Raw genomic sequence first — 16,177 nt, forward strand, 5'->3', positions numbered from 1 at the left:
TGGCACTGCCCCAAAACGTTTTGAGTACCTTCAAAGCATGGTGCGGAAGATATGATTTTTGGACAAACAGTTCAAAAGTTATAAGCAAAAACAGCCATTTTTTGTATCTCCGGACCAGTAGGTGGCGCTGCGCCGAAACACTGCATGTTGCCTCAAGTCATGCTTGTGATGACATGTACCAAGTTTGGATTGAATACGATAAAGCATTGTAGAGATATAGCCTTATGAGTGTTTTTGCAACCGCTACGTAAAATTTGTGTGGACGTTTATCAAAAACGATTTGACGAATCAACTTGATTTGCAAGATTTTTTGTCAGCATGGTCTGAAGATGATCTGGTTCAATTTTCGTGCAAATCGGACAAACCGTCTAGGACGAGTTCGCAAAAGTAGGTTTTTTGGAAAATTAAATATGGCGGGGAAATTATCATAACCGAAAATGACGTCATAGGATGCAATTGAATCGGCATGAGCCAATGAATGTATTATGACCAGTTTCATTATACTAAGCTAATTAAATCAAAAGTTATTAGCATTTTTGTCAAGTTTGTTATAACTTTTGACCACAAGGTGGCACTGCCCCAAAACTTTTTGAGTACCTTCAGGGCATGGAGTGGAAGTCACATACCGAGTTTAGTAACAATACACTAATGCATTTGTAAAATATAGCATTTTAGCACATAATTCAAAATGGCCGACAGCCAAAATGGGCGATATGGTAAAATTGAATATCAGACGACTCGGCATGCCGTCCTGAATCTAACGAGACCACTTTTATGATTTTTGGACAAACGGTTCAAAAGTTATAAGCAAAAACAGCCATTTTTTGTATCTCCGGACCAGTAGGTGGCGCTGCGCCGAAACACTGCATGTTGCCTCAAGTCATGCTTGTGATGACATGTACCAAGTTTGGTTTGAATACGATAAAGCGTTGCGGAGATATTGCCTTAAGAGTGCTTTTGCAACCGCTACATAAAATTTGTTTGCACGTTTATCGCAAATGATTTGACGAATCAACTTGATTTGCAAGATTTTTTGTCAGCATGGTCTGAAGATGATCTGGTTCAATTTTCGTGCAAATCGGATGAACCGTCTAGGACGAGTTCGCAAAAGTAGGTTTTTCGGTTAATTAAAAATGGCGGGAAAATTATTATGACGGAAAATGACGTCATAGGGTGCAATCGAAATGTCTTGAGCCAAGGAATCAGAGGAAAAAAGAATTTCGTTTCTAGCCCTTATGGTTCGAAAGTTATTAGCATAAACATGAGTCTAATTTTGGACTGATGGTGGCGCTAGAGGGATTGAGTTAGAGACTCAAAATTTGCTATGGTGACATTTCAGACTGTCCTCTATTAGTGTGCCAAATTTCATAACTTTTTACCATACGGTTCTATGGGCTGCCATAGACTTCGTGGCGGAAGAAGAAGAAGATGAATAATAAATATAGCTGCAAGCAGCAATACCGGGGCCAAGCGCAAAGAAGAAGACAAGACATGCCAAAATGGCTGGCAGTGTCAGATCAACTGGAGCAATGAGCAATCAATCACGTTTTAAGATGATTTTAGGCAAAAGGCTGAAAAATGCATTGTAGTCTGAGAGTGTCAGACCAACTGCAACAATTAACAATTATACAGTTTAAGAAGATTAGGCAAAATGGCTGAAACATCATATATAGAGTCACTGATAATATAAGTTAATGGTTTATCACTTTTGACCAATAGGTGGCACAGTTACGAAATTGATGTGCTGTGGTCAGAATAAGGGAACAATGACACATGCAAAGTTTGATGCCAATATGTCAAAGCATTGCAGAGATACAGCCTCAAGAGTAATTTTGGCATCATGGCTCAATTTCGTCGCTGCGGTTTACAAAAACGGTTTCATCTATTGATGCAAAATCCCTAACTTTTTGTTGACACAGTCTGAAGATGATACGATTCGATTTTGGTGGAAATTGGATAAACGGTCTAGGATGAGTTTGAAAAAGTAGGTTTTGATCAAATAAGAACATTGAGGACAGGATGTTTGACCAAATATGGCAAAATTAGTATCCATGTTCTCGGCATGAGCCAATAAATGTATTATGACCAGTTTCATTAAACTAGGCTAATTTAATCAAAAGTTATTAGCATGTCTATTAATTTTGTTATAACCTCTGACCACAAGGTGGCACTGCCCCAAAACTTTTTGAGTACCTTCAAAGCATGGTGCGGAAGACCCATACCAAGTTTCGTAACGATAGACTAATGCGTTTGTAAAATATAGTATTTTAGCACATAATTCAAAATGGCCGAGAGCCAAAATGGCCGATATGGTAAAATTGAATATCAGACAACTCTGAATACCGTCCTGAATCTAACGAGACAACTTTTATGATTTTTGGACAAACAGTTCAAAAGTTATAAGCAAAAACAGCCATTTTTTGTATCTCCGGACCAGTAGGTGGCGCTGCGCCGAAACACTGCATGTTGCCTCAAGTCATGCTTGTGATGACATGTACCAAGTTTGGATTGAACACGATAAAGCATTGTGGAGATATAGCCTTATGAGTGTTTTTGCAACCGCTACGTAAAATTTGTATGCACTTTTATCAAAAACGATTTGACGAATCAACTTGATTTGCAAGATTTTTTGTCAGCATGGTCTGAAGATGATCTGGTTCAATTTTCGTGCAAATCGGATGAACCGTCTAGGACGAGTTCGTAAAAGTAGGTTTTTCGGAAAATTCAAAATGGCGGGAAAATTTTTATGACGGAAAATGACGTCATAGGGTGCAATGGAATCGTCTTGAGCCAAGGAATCAGAGGAAAAAAGAATTTTGTTTCTAGCCCTTATGGTTCAAAAGTTATTAGCATAAACATGAGTCAAATTTTGGACTGATGGTGGCGCTAGAGGGATTGAGTTTGAGACTCCAAATTTGCTACGGTGACATTTCAGACTGTCCTCTATTAGTGTGCCAAATTTCACAACTTTTTACCATACGGTTCTATGGGCTGCCATAGACTTCGTGGCGGAAGAAGAAGAAGAAGAAGAAGAAGAAGAAGAAGATGAATAATAAATATAGCTGCAAGCAGCAATACCGGGGCCAAGCGCAAAGAAGAAGACAAGACATGCCAAAATGGCTGGCAGTGTCAGATCAACTGGAGCAATGAGCAATTAATCACGTTTTAAGATGATTTTAGGCAAAAGGCTGAAAAATGCATTGTAGTCTGAGAGTGTCAGACCAACTGCAACAATTAACAATTATACAGTTTAAGAAGATTAGGCAAAATGGCTGAAATATCATATATAGAGTCACTGATAATATAAGTTAATGGTTTATCACTTTTGACCAATAGGTGGCACAGTTACGAAATTGATGTGGTGTAGTCAGAATAAGGGAACAATGACACATGCAAAGTTTGATGCCAATATGTCAAAGCATTGCAGAGATACAGCCTCAAGAGTCATTTTGGCATCATGGCTCAACTTCGTCACTGCGGTTTACAAAAACGGTTTCATCTATTGATGCAAAATCCCTAACTTTTTGTTGACATAGTCTGAAGATGATACGATTCGATTTTGGTGGAAATTGGATAAACGGTCTAGGATGAGTTTGAAAAAGTAGGTTTTGATCAAATAAGAACATTGAGGACAGGATGTTTGACCAAATATGGCAAAATTAGTATCTATGTTCTCGGCATGAGCCAATAAATGTATTATGACCAGTTTCAATATACTAGGCTAATTTAATCAAAAGTTATTAGCATTTTTGTCAAGTTTGTTATATCTTTTGACCACAAGGTGGCACTGCCCTAAAACTTTTTGAGTACCTTCAGGGCATAGCATGGAAGTCACATACCGAGTTTAGTAACAATATACTAATGCATTTGTAAAATATAGCATTTTTTGACAAAATTCAAAATGGCCGACAGCCAAAATGGCCGATATGGTAAAATTGAATATCAGACGACTCGGCATGCCGTCCTGAATGTAACGAGACCACTTTTATGATTTTTGGACAAACAGTTCAGAAGTTATAAGCAAAAATAGCCATTTTTCGTATCTCCGGACCAGTAGGTGGCGCTGCGCCGAAACGCTTTATGTTGCCTCAAGTCATGCTTGTGATGACATGTACCAAGTTTGGTTTGAATACGATAAAGCGTTGCGGAGATATTGCCTTAAGTGTGTTTTTGCAACCGCTACGTAAAATTTGTTTGCGCGTTTATCGCAAATGATTTGACGAATCAACTTGATTTGCAAGATTTTTTGTCAGCATGGTCTGAAGATGATCTGGTTCAATTTTCGTGCAAATCGGACAAACCGTCTAGGACGAGTTCGCAAAAGTAGGTTTTTTGGAAAATTAAATATGGCGGGGAAATTATCATGACCGAAAATGACGTCATAGGATGCAATTGAATCGGCATGAGCCAATGAATGTATTATGACCAGTTTCATTATACTAAACTAATTAAATCAAAAGTTATTAGCATTTTTGTCAAGTTTGTTATAACTTTTGACCACAAGGTGGCACTGCCCCAAAACTTTTTGAGTACCTTCAGGGCATGGAGTGGAAGTCACATACCGAGTTTAGTAACAATACACTAATGCATTTGTAAAATATAGCATTTTAGCACATAATTCAAAATGGCCGACAGCCAAAATGGCCGATATGGTAAAATTGAATATCAGACGACTCGGCATGCCGTCCTGAATCTAACGAGACTACTTTTATGATTTTTGGACAAACGGTTCAAATGGTATAAGCAAAAACAGCCATTTTTTGTATCTCCGGACCAGTAGGTGGCGCTGCACCGAAACACTGCATGTAGCCTCAAGTCATGCTTGTGATGACATGTACCAAGTTTGGTTTGAATACGATAAAGCGTTGCGGAGATATTGCCTTAAGAGTGCTTTTGCAACCGCTACGTAAAATTTGTTTGCGCGTTTTTCGCAAATGATTTGACGAATCAACTTGATTTGCAAGATTTTTTGTCAGCATGGTCTGAAGATGATCTGGTTCAATTTTCGTGCAAATCGGATGAACCGTCTAGGACGAGTTCGCAAAAGTAGGTTTTTCGGTTAATTAAAAATGGCGGGAAAATTATTATGACGGAAAATGACGTCATAGGGTGCAATCGAATTGTCTTGAGCCAAGGAATCAGAGGAAAAAAGAATTTCGTTTCTAGCCCTTATGGTTCAAAAGTTATTAGCATAAACATGAGTCTAATTTTGGACTGATGGTGGCGCTAGAGGGATTGAGTTAGAGACTCAAAATTTGCTATGGTGACATTTCAGACTGTCCTCTATTAGTGTGCCAAATTTCATAACTTTTTACCATACGGTTCTATGGGCTGCCATAGACTTCGTGGCGGAAGAAGAAGAAGAAGAAGATGAAATATAGCTGCAAGCAGCAATACCGGGGCCAAGCGCAAAGAAGAAGACAAGACATGCCAAAATGGCTGGCAGTGTCAGATCAACTGGAGCAATGAGCAATTAATCACGTTTTAAGATGATTTTAGGCAAAAGGCTGAAAATGCATTGTAGTCTGAGAGTGTCAGACCAACTGCAACAATTAACAATTATACAGTTTAAGAAGATTAGGCAAAATGGCTGAAATATCATATATTGAGTCACTGATAATGTAAGTTAATGGTTTATCACTTTTGACCAATAGCTGGCACAGATACGAAATTGATGTGGTGTGGTCAGAATAAGGGAACAATGACACATGCAAAGTTTGATGCCAATATGTCAAAGCATTGCAGAGATACAGCCTCAAGAGTCATTTTGGCATAATGGCTCAACTTCGTCGTTGCGGTTTACAAAAACGGTTTCATCTATTGATGCAAAATCCCTAACTTTTTGTTGACACAGTCTGAAGATGATACGATTCGATTTTGGTGGAAATTGGACAAACGGTCTAGGATGAGTTTGAAAAAGTAGGTTTTGATCAAATAAGAACATTGAGGACAGGATGTTTGACCAAATATGGCAAAATTAGTATCTATGTTCTCGGCATGAGCCAATGACTGTATTATGACCAGTTTCATTAAACTAGGCTAATTTAATCAAAAGTTATTAGCATGTTTGTAAATTTTGTTATAACCTCTGACCACAAGGTGGCACTGCCCCAAAACGTTTTGAGTACCTTCAAAGCATGGTGCGGAAGACATGATTTTTGGACAAACAGTTCAAAAGTTATAAGCAAAAATAGCCATTTTTTGTATCTCCGGACCAGTAGGTGGCGCTGCGCCGAAACGCTGCATGTTGCTTCAGGTCATGCTTGTGATGACATATACCAAGATTGGTTTGAATACGATAAAGCGTTGTGGAGATATAGGCTTATGAGTGTTTTTGCAACCGCTACGCAAAATTTGTGTGCGCGTTTATCGAAAACGATTTGACAAATCAACTTGATTTGCAAGATTTTTTGTCAGCATGGTCTGAAGATGATCTGGTTCAATTTCTGTGCAAATCGGACAAACCGTCTAGGACGAGTTCGCAAAAGTAGGTTTTTTGGAAAATTAAAAATGGCGGGGAAATTATCATGACCAAAAATGACTTCATAGGTTGCAATTGAATCGGCATGAGCCAATGACTCTATTATGACCAGTTTCAATAAACTAGGCTAATTTAATCAAAAGTTATTAGCATTTTTGTCAAGTTTGTTATATCTTTTGACCACAAGGTGGCACTGTCCTAAAACTTTTTGAGTACCTTCAGGGCATAGCATGGAAGTAACATACCGAGTTTAGTAACAATACACTAATGCATTTGTAAAATATAGCATTTTTTGACAAAATTCAAAATGGCCGACAGCCAAAATGGCCGATATCGTAAAATTGAATATCAGACGATTCGGCATGCCGTCCTGAATGTAACGAGACCACTTTTATGATTTTTGGACAAACAGTTCAGAAGTTATAAGCAAAAATAGCAATTTTTCGTATCTCCGGACCAGTAGGTGGCGCTGCGCCGAAACGCTGTGTGTTGCCTCAAGTCATGCTTGTGATGACATGTACCAAGTTTGGTTTGAATACGATAAAGCATTGCGGAGATATTGCCTTAAGAGTGCTTTTGCAACCGCTACGTAAAATTTGTTTGCGCGTTTATCGCAAATGATTTGACGAATCAACTTGATTTGCAAGATTTTTTGTCAGCATGGTCTGAAGATGATCTGGTTCAATTTTCGTGCAAATCGGATGAACCGTCTAGGACGAGTTCGCAAAAGTAGGTTTTTCGGTTAATTAAAAATGGCGGGAAAATTATTATGACGGAAAATGACGTCATAGGGTGCAATCGAATTGTCTTGAGCCAAGGAATCAGAGGAAAAAAGAATTTCGTTTCTAGCCCTTATGGTTCAAAAGTTATTAGCATAAACATGAGTCTAATTTTGGACTGATGGTGGCGCTAGAGGGATTGAGTTAGAGACTCAAAATTTGCTATGGTGACATTTCAGACTGTCCTCTATTAGTGTGCCAAATTTCATAACTTTTTACCATACGGTTCTATGGGCTGCCATAGACTTCGTGGCGGAAGAAGAAGAAGAAGAAGATGAATAAATATAGCTGCAAGCAGCAATACCGGGGCCAAGCGCAAAGAAGAAGACAAGACATGCCAAAATGGCTGGCAGTGTCAGATTATTCACATTATCAGCAATTAATCACATTTTAATATGATTTTAGGCAAAAGGCTGAAAAATGCATTGTAGTCTGAGAGTGTCAGACCAACTGCAACAATTAACAATTATACAGTTTAAGAAGATTAGGCAAAATGGCTGAAATATCATATATTGAGTCACTGATAATATAAGTTAATGGTTTATCACTTTTGACCAATAGGTGGCACTGATACGAAATTGATGTGGTGTGGTCAGAATAAGCGAACAATGACACATGCAAAGTTTGATGCCAATATGTCAAAGCATTGCAGAGATACAGCCTCAAGAGTCATTTTGGCATAATGGCTCAACTTCGTCGCTGCGGTTTACAAAAACGGTTTCATCTATTGATGCAAAATCCCTAACTTTTTGTTGACACAGTCTGAAGATGATACGATTCGATTTTGGTGGAAATTGGACAAACGGTCTAGGATGAGTTTGAAAAAGTAGGTTTTGATCAAATAAGAACATTGAGGACAGGATGTTTGACCAAATATGGAAAAATTAGTATCTCTGTTCTCGGCATGAGCCAATGACTGTATTATGACCAGTTTCATTAAACTAGGCTAATTTAATCAAAAGTTATTAGCATGTTTGTAAATTTTGTTATAACCTCTGACCACAAGGTGGCACTGCCCCAAAACATTTTGAGTACCTTCAAAGCATGGTGCGGAAGACATGATTTTTGGACAAACAGTTCAAAAGTTATAAGCAAAAATAGCCATTTTTTGTATCTCCGGACCAGTAGGTGGCGCTGCGCCGAAACGCTGCATGTTGCTTCAGGTCATGCTTGTGATGACATATACCAAGATTGGTTTGAATACGATAAAGCGTTGTGGAGATATAGGCTTATGAGTGTTTTTGCAACCGCTACGCAAAATTTGTGTGCGCGTTTATCGAAAACGATTTGACAAATCAACTTGATTTGCAAGATTTTTTGTCAGCATGGTCTGAAGATGATATGGTTCAATTTCTGTGCAAATCGGACAAACCGTCTAGGACGAGTTCGCAAAAGTAGGTTTTTTGGAAAATTAAAAATGGCGTGGAAATTATCATGACCGAAAATGACATCATAGGTTGCAATTGAATCGGCATGAGCCAATGACTCTATTATGACCAGTTTCAATATACTAGGCTAATTTAATCAAAAGTTATTAGCATTTTTGTAAAGTTTGTTATATCTTTTGACCACAAGGTGGCACTGCCCTAAAACTTTTTGAGTACCTTCAGGGCATAGCATGGAAGTCACATACCGAGTTTAGTAACAATATACTAATGCATTTGTAAAATATAGCATTTTTTGACAAAATTCAAAATGGCCGACAGCCAAAATGGCGAATATCGTAAAATTGAATATCAGACGACTCGGCATGCCGTCCTGAATGTAACGAGACCACTTTTATGATTTTTGGACAAACAGTTCAGAAGTTATAAGCAAAAATAGCAATTTTTCGTATCTCCGGACCAGTAGGTGGCGCTGCGCCGAAACGCTGCATGTTGCCTCAAGTCATGCTTGTGATGACATGTACCAAGTTTGGTTTGAATACGATAAAGTGTTGTGGAGATATTGCCTTAAGTGTGTTTTTGCAACCGCTACGTAAAATTTGTTTGCACGTTTATCGCAAATGATTTGACGAATCAACTTGATTTGCAAGATTTTTTGTCAGCATGGTCTGAAGATGATTTGGTTCAATTTTCGTGCAAATCGGATGAACCGTCTAGGACGAGTTCGTAAAAGTAGGTTTTTCGGAAAATTAAAAATGGCGGGAAAATTTTTATGACGGAAAATGACGTCATAGGATGCAATCGAATCGTCTTGAGCCAAGGAATCAGAGGAAAAAATAATTTTGTTTCTAGCCCTTATGGTTCAAAAGTTATTAGCATAAACATGAGTCAAATTTTGGACTGATGGTGGCGCTAGAGGGATTGAGTTTGAGACTCCAAATTTGCTACTGTGATATTTCAGACTGTCCTCTATTAGTGTGCCAAATTTCACAACTTTTTACCATACGGTTCTATGGGCTGCCATAGACTTCGTGGCGGAAGAAGAAGAAGAAGAAGAAGAAGAAGATGAATAATAATAATAAGAACGGGAACGGTTTCAATAGGTGCCTTCGCACCTTCGGTGCTTGGCCCCTAAATATAGCTGCAAGCAGCAATACCGGGGCCAAGCGCAAAGAAGAAGACAAGACATGCCAAAATGGCTGGCAGCGGCAGATCAACTGGAGCAATGAGCAATTAATCACGTTTTAAGATGATTTTAGGCAAAAGGCTGAAAAATGCATTGTAGTCTGAGAGTGTCAGACCAACTGCAACAATGAACAATTATACAGTTTAAGAAAATTAGGCAAAATGGCTGAAATATCATATATAGAGTCACTGATAATATAAGTTAATGGTTTATCACTTTTGACCAATAGTTGGCGCAGTTACGAAATTGATATGGTGTGGTCAGAATAAGAGAACAATGACACATGCAAAGTTTGATACCAATATGTCAAAGCATTGCAGAGATACAGCCTCAAGAGTCATTTTGGCATCATGCCTCAAATTCGTCGCTGCAGTTTACAAAAACGGTTTCATCTATTGATGCAAAATCCCTAACTTTTTGTTGACACAGTCTGAAGATGATACGATTCGATTTTGGTGGAAATCGGACAAACGGTCTAGGATGAGTTTGAAAATGTAGATTTTGATCAAATAAGAACATTGAGGACAGGATGTTTGACCAAATATGGCAAAATTAGTATCTATGTTCACGGCATGAGCCAATAAATGTATTATGACCAGTGTCATTAAACTAGGCTAATTTAATCCAAAGTTATTAGCATTTTTGTAAATTTTGTTATAACCTTTGACCACAAGGTGGCACTGCCCCAAAACTTTTTGAGTACCTTCAAAGCATGGTGCGGAAGACATACCACATTTCATAACGATAGACTAATGCGTTTGTATTTTAGCACATAATTCAAAATGGCCGACAGCCAAAATGGCCGATATGGTAAAATTAAATATCAGACGACTCGGCATGCAGTCCTGAATCTAACGAGACAACTTTTATGATTTTTGGACAAACGGTTAAAAAAATGATAAAAGCAAAAATATCCATTCTTTGTATCTCCGGACCAGTAGGTGGCGCTGCGCCGAAACGCTGCATGTTGCTTCAGGTCATGCTTGTGATGACATATACCAAGATTGGTTTCAATACGATAAAGCGTTGTGGAGATATAGGCTTATGAGTTTTTTTGCAACCGCTACGCAAAATTTGTGTGCGCGTTTATCGAAAACGATTTGACAAATCAACTTGATTTGCAAGATTTTTTGTCAGCATGGTCTGAAGATGATCTGGTTCAATTTTCGTGCAAATTGGACAAACCGTCTAGGACGAGTTCGTAAAAGTAGGTTTTTTTGAAAATTAAAAATGGCGGGGAAATTATCATGACCGAAAATGACATCATAGGTTGCAATTGAATCGGCATGAGCCAATGACTCTATTATGACCAGTTTCAATATACTAGGCTAATTTAATCAAAAGTTATTAGCATTTTTGTCAAGTTTGTTATATCTTTTGACCACAAGGTGGCACTGCCCTAAAACTTTTTGAGTACCTTCAGGGCATAGCAAGGAAGTCACATACAGAGTTTAGTAACAATATACTAATGCATTTGTAAAATATAGCATTTTTTGACAAAATTCAAAATGGCCGACAGCCAAAATGGCCGATATGGTAAAATTGAATATCAGACGACTCGGCATGCCGTCCTGAATGTAACGAGACCACTTTTATGATTTTTGGACAAACAGTTCAGAAGTTATAAGCAAAAATAGCAATTTTTCGTATCTCCGGACCAGTAGGTGGCGCTGCGCCGAAACGCTGTATGTTGCCTCAAGTCATGCTTGTGATGACATGTACCAAGTTTGGTTTGAATACGATAAAGCGTTGCGGAGATATTGCCTTAAGAGTGTTTTTGCAACCTTTACGTAAAATTTGTTTGCGCTTTTATCGCAAATGATTTGACGAATCAACTTGATTTGCAAGATTTTTTGTCAGCATGGTCTGAAGATGATCTGGTTCAATTTTCGTGCAAATCAGATGAACCGTCTAGGACGAGTTCGTAAAAGTAGGTTTTTCGGAAAAATCAAAATGGCGGGAAAATTTTTATGACGGAAAATGACGTCATAGGGTGCAATCGAATCGTCTTGAGCCAAGGAATCAGAGGAAAAAAGAATTTTGTTTCTAGCCCTTATGGTTCAAAAGTTATTAGCATAAACATGAGTCAAATTTTGGACTGATGGTGGCGCTAGAGGGATTGAGTTTGAGACTCCAAATTTGCTACGGTGACATTTCAGACTGTCCTCTATTAGTGTGCCAAATTTCACAACTTTTTACCATACGGTTCTATGGGCTGCCATAGACTTCGTGGCGGAAGAAGAAGAAGAAGAAGAAGAAGAAGAAGAAGAAGATGAATAATAATAATAAGAACGGGAACGGTTTCAATAGGTGCCTTCGCACCTTCGGTGCTTGGCCCCTAATAAATATAGCTGCAAGCAGCAATACCGGGGCCAAGCGCAAAGAAGAAGAAAAGACATGCCAAAATGGCTGGCAGTGTCAGATCAACTGGAGCAATGAGCAATTAATCACGTTTTAAGATGATTTTAGGCAAAAGGCTGAAAAATGCATTGTAGTCTGAGAGTGTCAGACCAACTGCAACAATTAACAATTATACAGTTTAAGAAGATTAGGCAAAATGGCTGAAATATCATATATAGAGTCACTGATAATATAAGTTAATGGTTTATCACTTTTGACCAATAGGTGGCACAGTTACGAAATTGATGTGGTGTAGTCAGAATAAGGGAACAATGACACATGCAAAGTTTGATGCCAATATGTCAAAGCATTGCAGAGATACAGCCTCAAGAGTCATTTTGGCATCATGGCTCAACTTCGTCACTGCGGTTTACAAAAACGGTTTCATCTATTGATGCAAAATCCCTAACTTTTTGTTGACATAGTCTGAAGATGATACGATTCGATTTTGGTGGAAATTGGATAAACGGTCTAGGATGAGTTTGAAAAAGTAGGTTTTGATCAAATAAGAACATTGAGGACAGGATGTTTGACCAAATATGGCAAAATTAGTATCTATGTTCTCGGCATGAGCCAATAAATGTATTATGACCAGTTTCAATATACTAGGCTAATTTAATCAAAAGTTATTAGCATTTTTGTCAAGTTTGTTATATCTTTTGACCACAAGGTGGCACTGCCCTAAAACTTTTTGAGTACCTTCAGGGCATAGCATGGAAGTCACATACCGAGTTTAGTAACAATATACTAATGCATTTGTAAAATATAGCATTTTTTGACAAAATTCAAAATGGCCGACAGCCAAAATGGCCGATATGGTAAAATTGAATATCAGACGACTCGGCATGCCGTCCTGAATGTAACGAGACCACTTTTATGATTTTTGGACAAACAGTTCAGAAGTTATAAGCAAAAATAGCCATTTTTCGTATCTCCGGACCAGTAGGTGGCGCTGCGCCGAAACGCTTTATGTTGCCTCAAGTCATGCTTGTGATGACATGTACCAAGTTTGGTTTGAATACGATAAAGCGTTGCGGAGATATTGCCTTAAGTGTGTTTTTGCAACCGCTACGTAAAATTTGTTTGCGCGTTTATCGCAAATGATTTGACGAATCAACTTGATTTGCAAGATTTTTTGTCAGCATGGTCTGAAGATGATCTGGTTCAATTTTCGTGCAAATCGGACAAACCGTCTAGGACGAGTTCGCAAAAGTAGGTTTTTTGGAAAATTAAATATGGCGGGGAAATTATCATGACCGAAAATGACGTCATAGGATGCAATTGAATCGGCATGAGCCAATGAATGTATTATGACCAGTTTCATTATACTAAACTAATTAAATCAAAAGTTATTAGCATTTTTGTCAAGTTTGTTATAACTTTTGACCACAAGGTGGCACTGCCCCAAAACTTTTTGAGTACCTTCAGGGCATGGAGTGGAAGTCACATACCGAGTTTAGTAACAATACACTAATGCATTTGTAAAATATAGCATTTTAGCACATAATTCAAAATGGCCGACAGCCAAAATGGCCGATATGGTAAAATTGAATATCAGACGACTCGGCATGCCGTCCTGAATCTAACGAGACTACTTTTATGATTTTTGGACAAACGGTTCAAATGGTATAAGCAAAAACAGCCATTTTTTGTATCTCCGGACCAGTAGGTGGCGCTGCGCCGAAACACTGCATGTAGCCTCAAGTCATGCTTGTGATGACATGTACCAAGTTTGGTTTGAATACGATAAAGCGTTGCGGAGATATTGCCTTAAGAGTGCTTTTGCAACCGCTACGTAAAATTTGTTTGCGCGTTTTTCGCAAATGATTTGACGAATCAACTTGATTTGCAAGATTTTTTGTCAGCATGGTCTGAAGATGATCTGGTTCAATTTTCGTGCAAATCGGATGAACCGTCTAGGACGAGTTCGCAAAAGTAGGTTTTTCGGTTAATTAAAAATGGCGGGAAAATTATTATGACGGAAAATGACGTCATAGGGTGCAATCGAATTGTCTTGAGCCAAGGAATCAGAGGAAAAAAGAATTTCGTTTCTAGCCCTTATGGTTCAAAAGTTATTAGCATAAACATGAGTCTAATTTTGGACTGATGGTGGCGCTAGAGGGATTGAGTTAGAGACTCAAAATTTGCTATGGTGACATTTCAGACTGTCCTCTATTAGTGTGCCAAATTTCATAACTTTTTACCATACGGTTCTATGGGCTGCCATAGACTTCGTGGCGGAAGAAGAAGAAGAAGAAGATGAATAATAATAATAATAGGAACGGGAACGGTTTCAATAGGTGCCTTCGCACCTTCGGTGCTTGGCCCCTAATAATAATAATAGGAACGGGAACGGTTTCAATAGGTGCCTTCGCACCTTCGGTGCTTGGCCCCTAATAATAGGAACGGGAACGGTTTCAATAGGTGCCTTCGCACCTTCGGTGCTTGGCCCCTAATAATAAGAACGGGAACGGTTTCAATAGGTGCCTTCGCACCTTCGGTGCTTGGCCCCTAAATATATATATGTATGAAAGTATTCTTGAAGGGCCCTTTAGTGGCTGAAGTATGCATTGCATCATAGTGATCACTGCAGTGTCAGTATCCAACATCAGCGGGCCGAGGGCTCCAGCTAGTGGACACTTTAAGCATTTACTTTATCCTTATATAAAGCTACAGTTCTGATTCAAATATGTAGCTGTGAGTTTTGGACTAGAATGATAGTTCTCATTGACAACAGCAGCTCATATAAATGTAAATATAAATGTATCATATACATTTTTTGTTTCTCTACAGCCTCTAGAAAGGAGTTTCAAAGGGATGGAGAAATCAGCCGTCCCATTGTGTCGTCCCCGAAGAGGTTTGCAGTGGTCTCTCCCAAGCCTCAGTCCCCCGGTGAGTGTCTCGTGAGTGTGTGATGTCTTTTTCTTCTGCTCGCCTGCCGCTGCCGCTCCTCCCACTGTCATTTCCCATCCCTCATTAACTGGCTACTAGTGGTTGTCATAGCAACGCTGGGAAGGCTAAAGACTTCCATTAGGAAACCGGCGAGTAATTCCCTCACTAATGCTTCCAGACTAATGGAGGATAAATATTGACACCGTAGGTCTTAAAAACAAGATTCATAATTTCATTGAGTAAAACGTTTTTTTCTGTATTCCCTAATAGTGTGGAATATTTAATTTCTGTTTTAATATATTGTAAATTGTAATTTATTCCTGGGATGGTAAAGCTGAATTTTCAGCATCATTACTTCTTCAGTGTCACATGATCCTTCAGAAATCACTCTAAAATTATGATTTCAAATTATCAGTGTTGAAAACGGTTGTGCTTCATATTTTTGTGGAAACTGTGATCATTTTTTTTCAGGATTCCCTGATGAATAGAATAGCAGACACTTCTACAAACGCTCTCAGGAGCTCAGTGAACTCAAGCGTGGTACTGTGATAGGTTGCTGCCTGTGCAATAAGTCCATTTGTGAAATTTCCTCACTACTAAATATTCCACAGTCAACTGTTAGTAGTCGGGGAGCCAAAGTCTCAAAAATGGGTTGAACCTGACATGGTCTGCCATACTTTTTATTTGTGTTTTTTCTGTTAACGTTGACCCTAAGAACCAATAATTGGAGGGTCTGCTCTGCCGTAAATATCGCGAAAAAAAAATTGTGGCCATTTTAGTGTATGCACCCTTTATTTTTTATCTGAAAAATTTGAAAAATGACTTTTTTCCTCACATCCTCAGTGGGTTGGTTAGGCTGTTAATAAATGCATTCCAGGTACACAGAACACATGTGCTGACAACATCCACTGAAAAAATAACTCTTAAAAAACATTTCTAGATGATTTTGCATCAATTTAATGCAAAAAATAGGTGTTTACTCACTTTTTTTCCAGTATTTTCATATTTACTTCATTGGCAATCAACTATTCCCCCAAGTTATGACATCTGTCAA

General features: G+C 38.5%; 1 protein-coding gene across 1 annotated transcript in view; it reads left to right on the plus strand.

The window, feature by feature from the left end:
• The window catches only part of mtus2b (microtubule associated tumor suppressor candidate 2b), a gene marked incomplete at its 5' end in the record, with an annotated part of 86,277 nt that overhangs the window by 42,140 nt on the left and 27,960 nt on the right, over positions 1-16,177 (plus strand). Inside the window, one exon of the mRNA XM_079823278.1 lies at positions 15,025-15,123. Coding sequence (XP_079679404.1) covers positions 15,025-15,123 — 99 coding nt within the window. The remainder of the gene's footprint in view (positions 1-15,024; positions 15,124-16,177) is intronic.

This window comes from Gobio gobio (assembly GCF_949357685.1).
Source record: "Gobio gobio genome assembly, chromosome: 8".
In the NCBI taxonomy this organism is placed as follows: Eukaryota; Metazoa; Chordata; class Actinopteri; order Cypriniformes; family Gobionidae; genus Gobio; species Gobio gobio.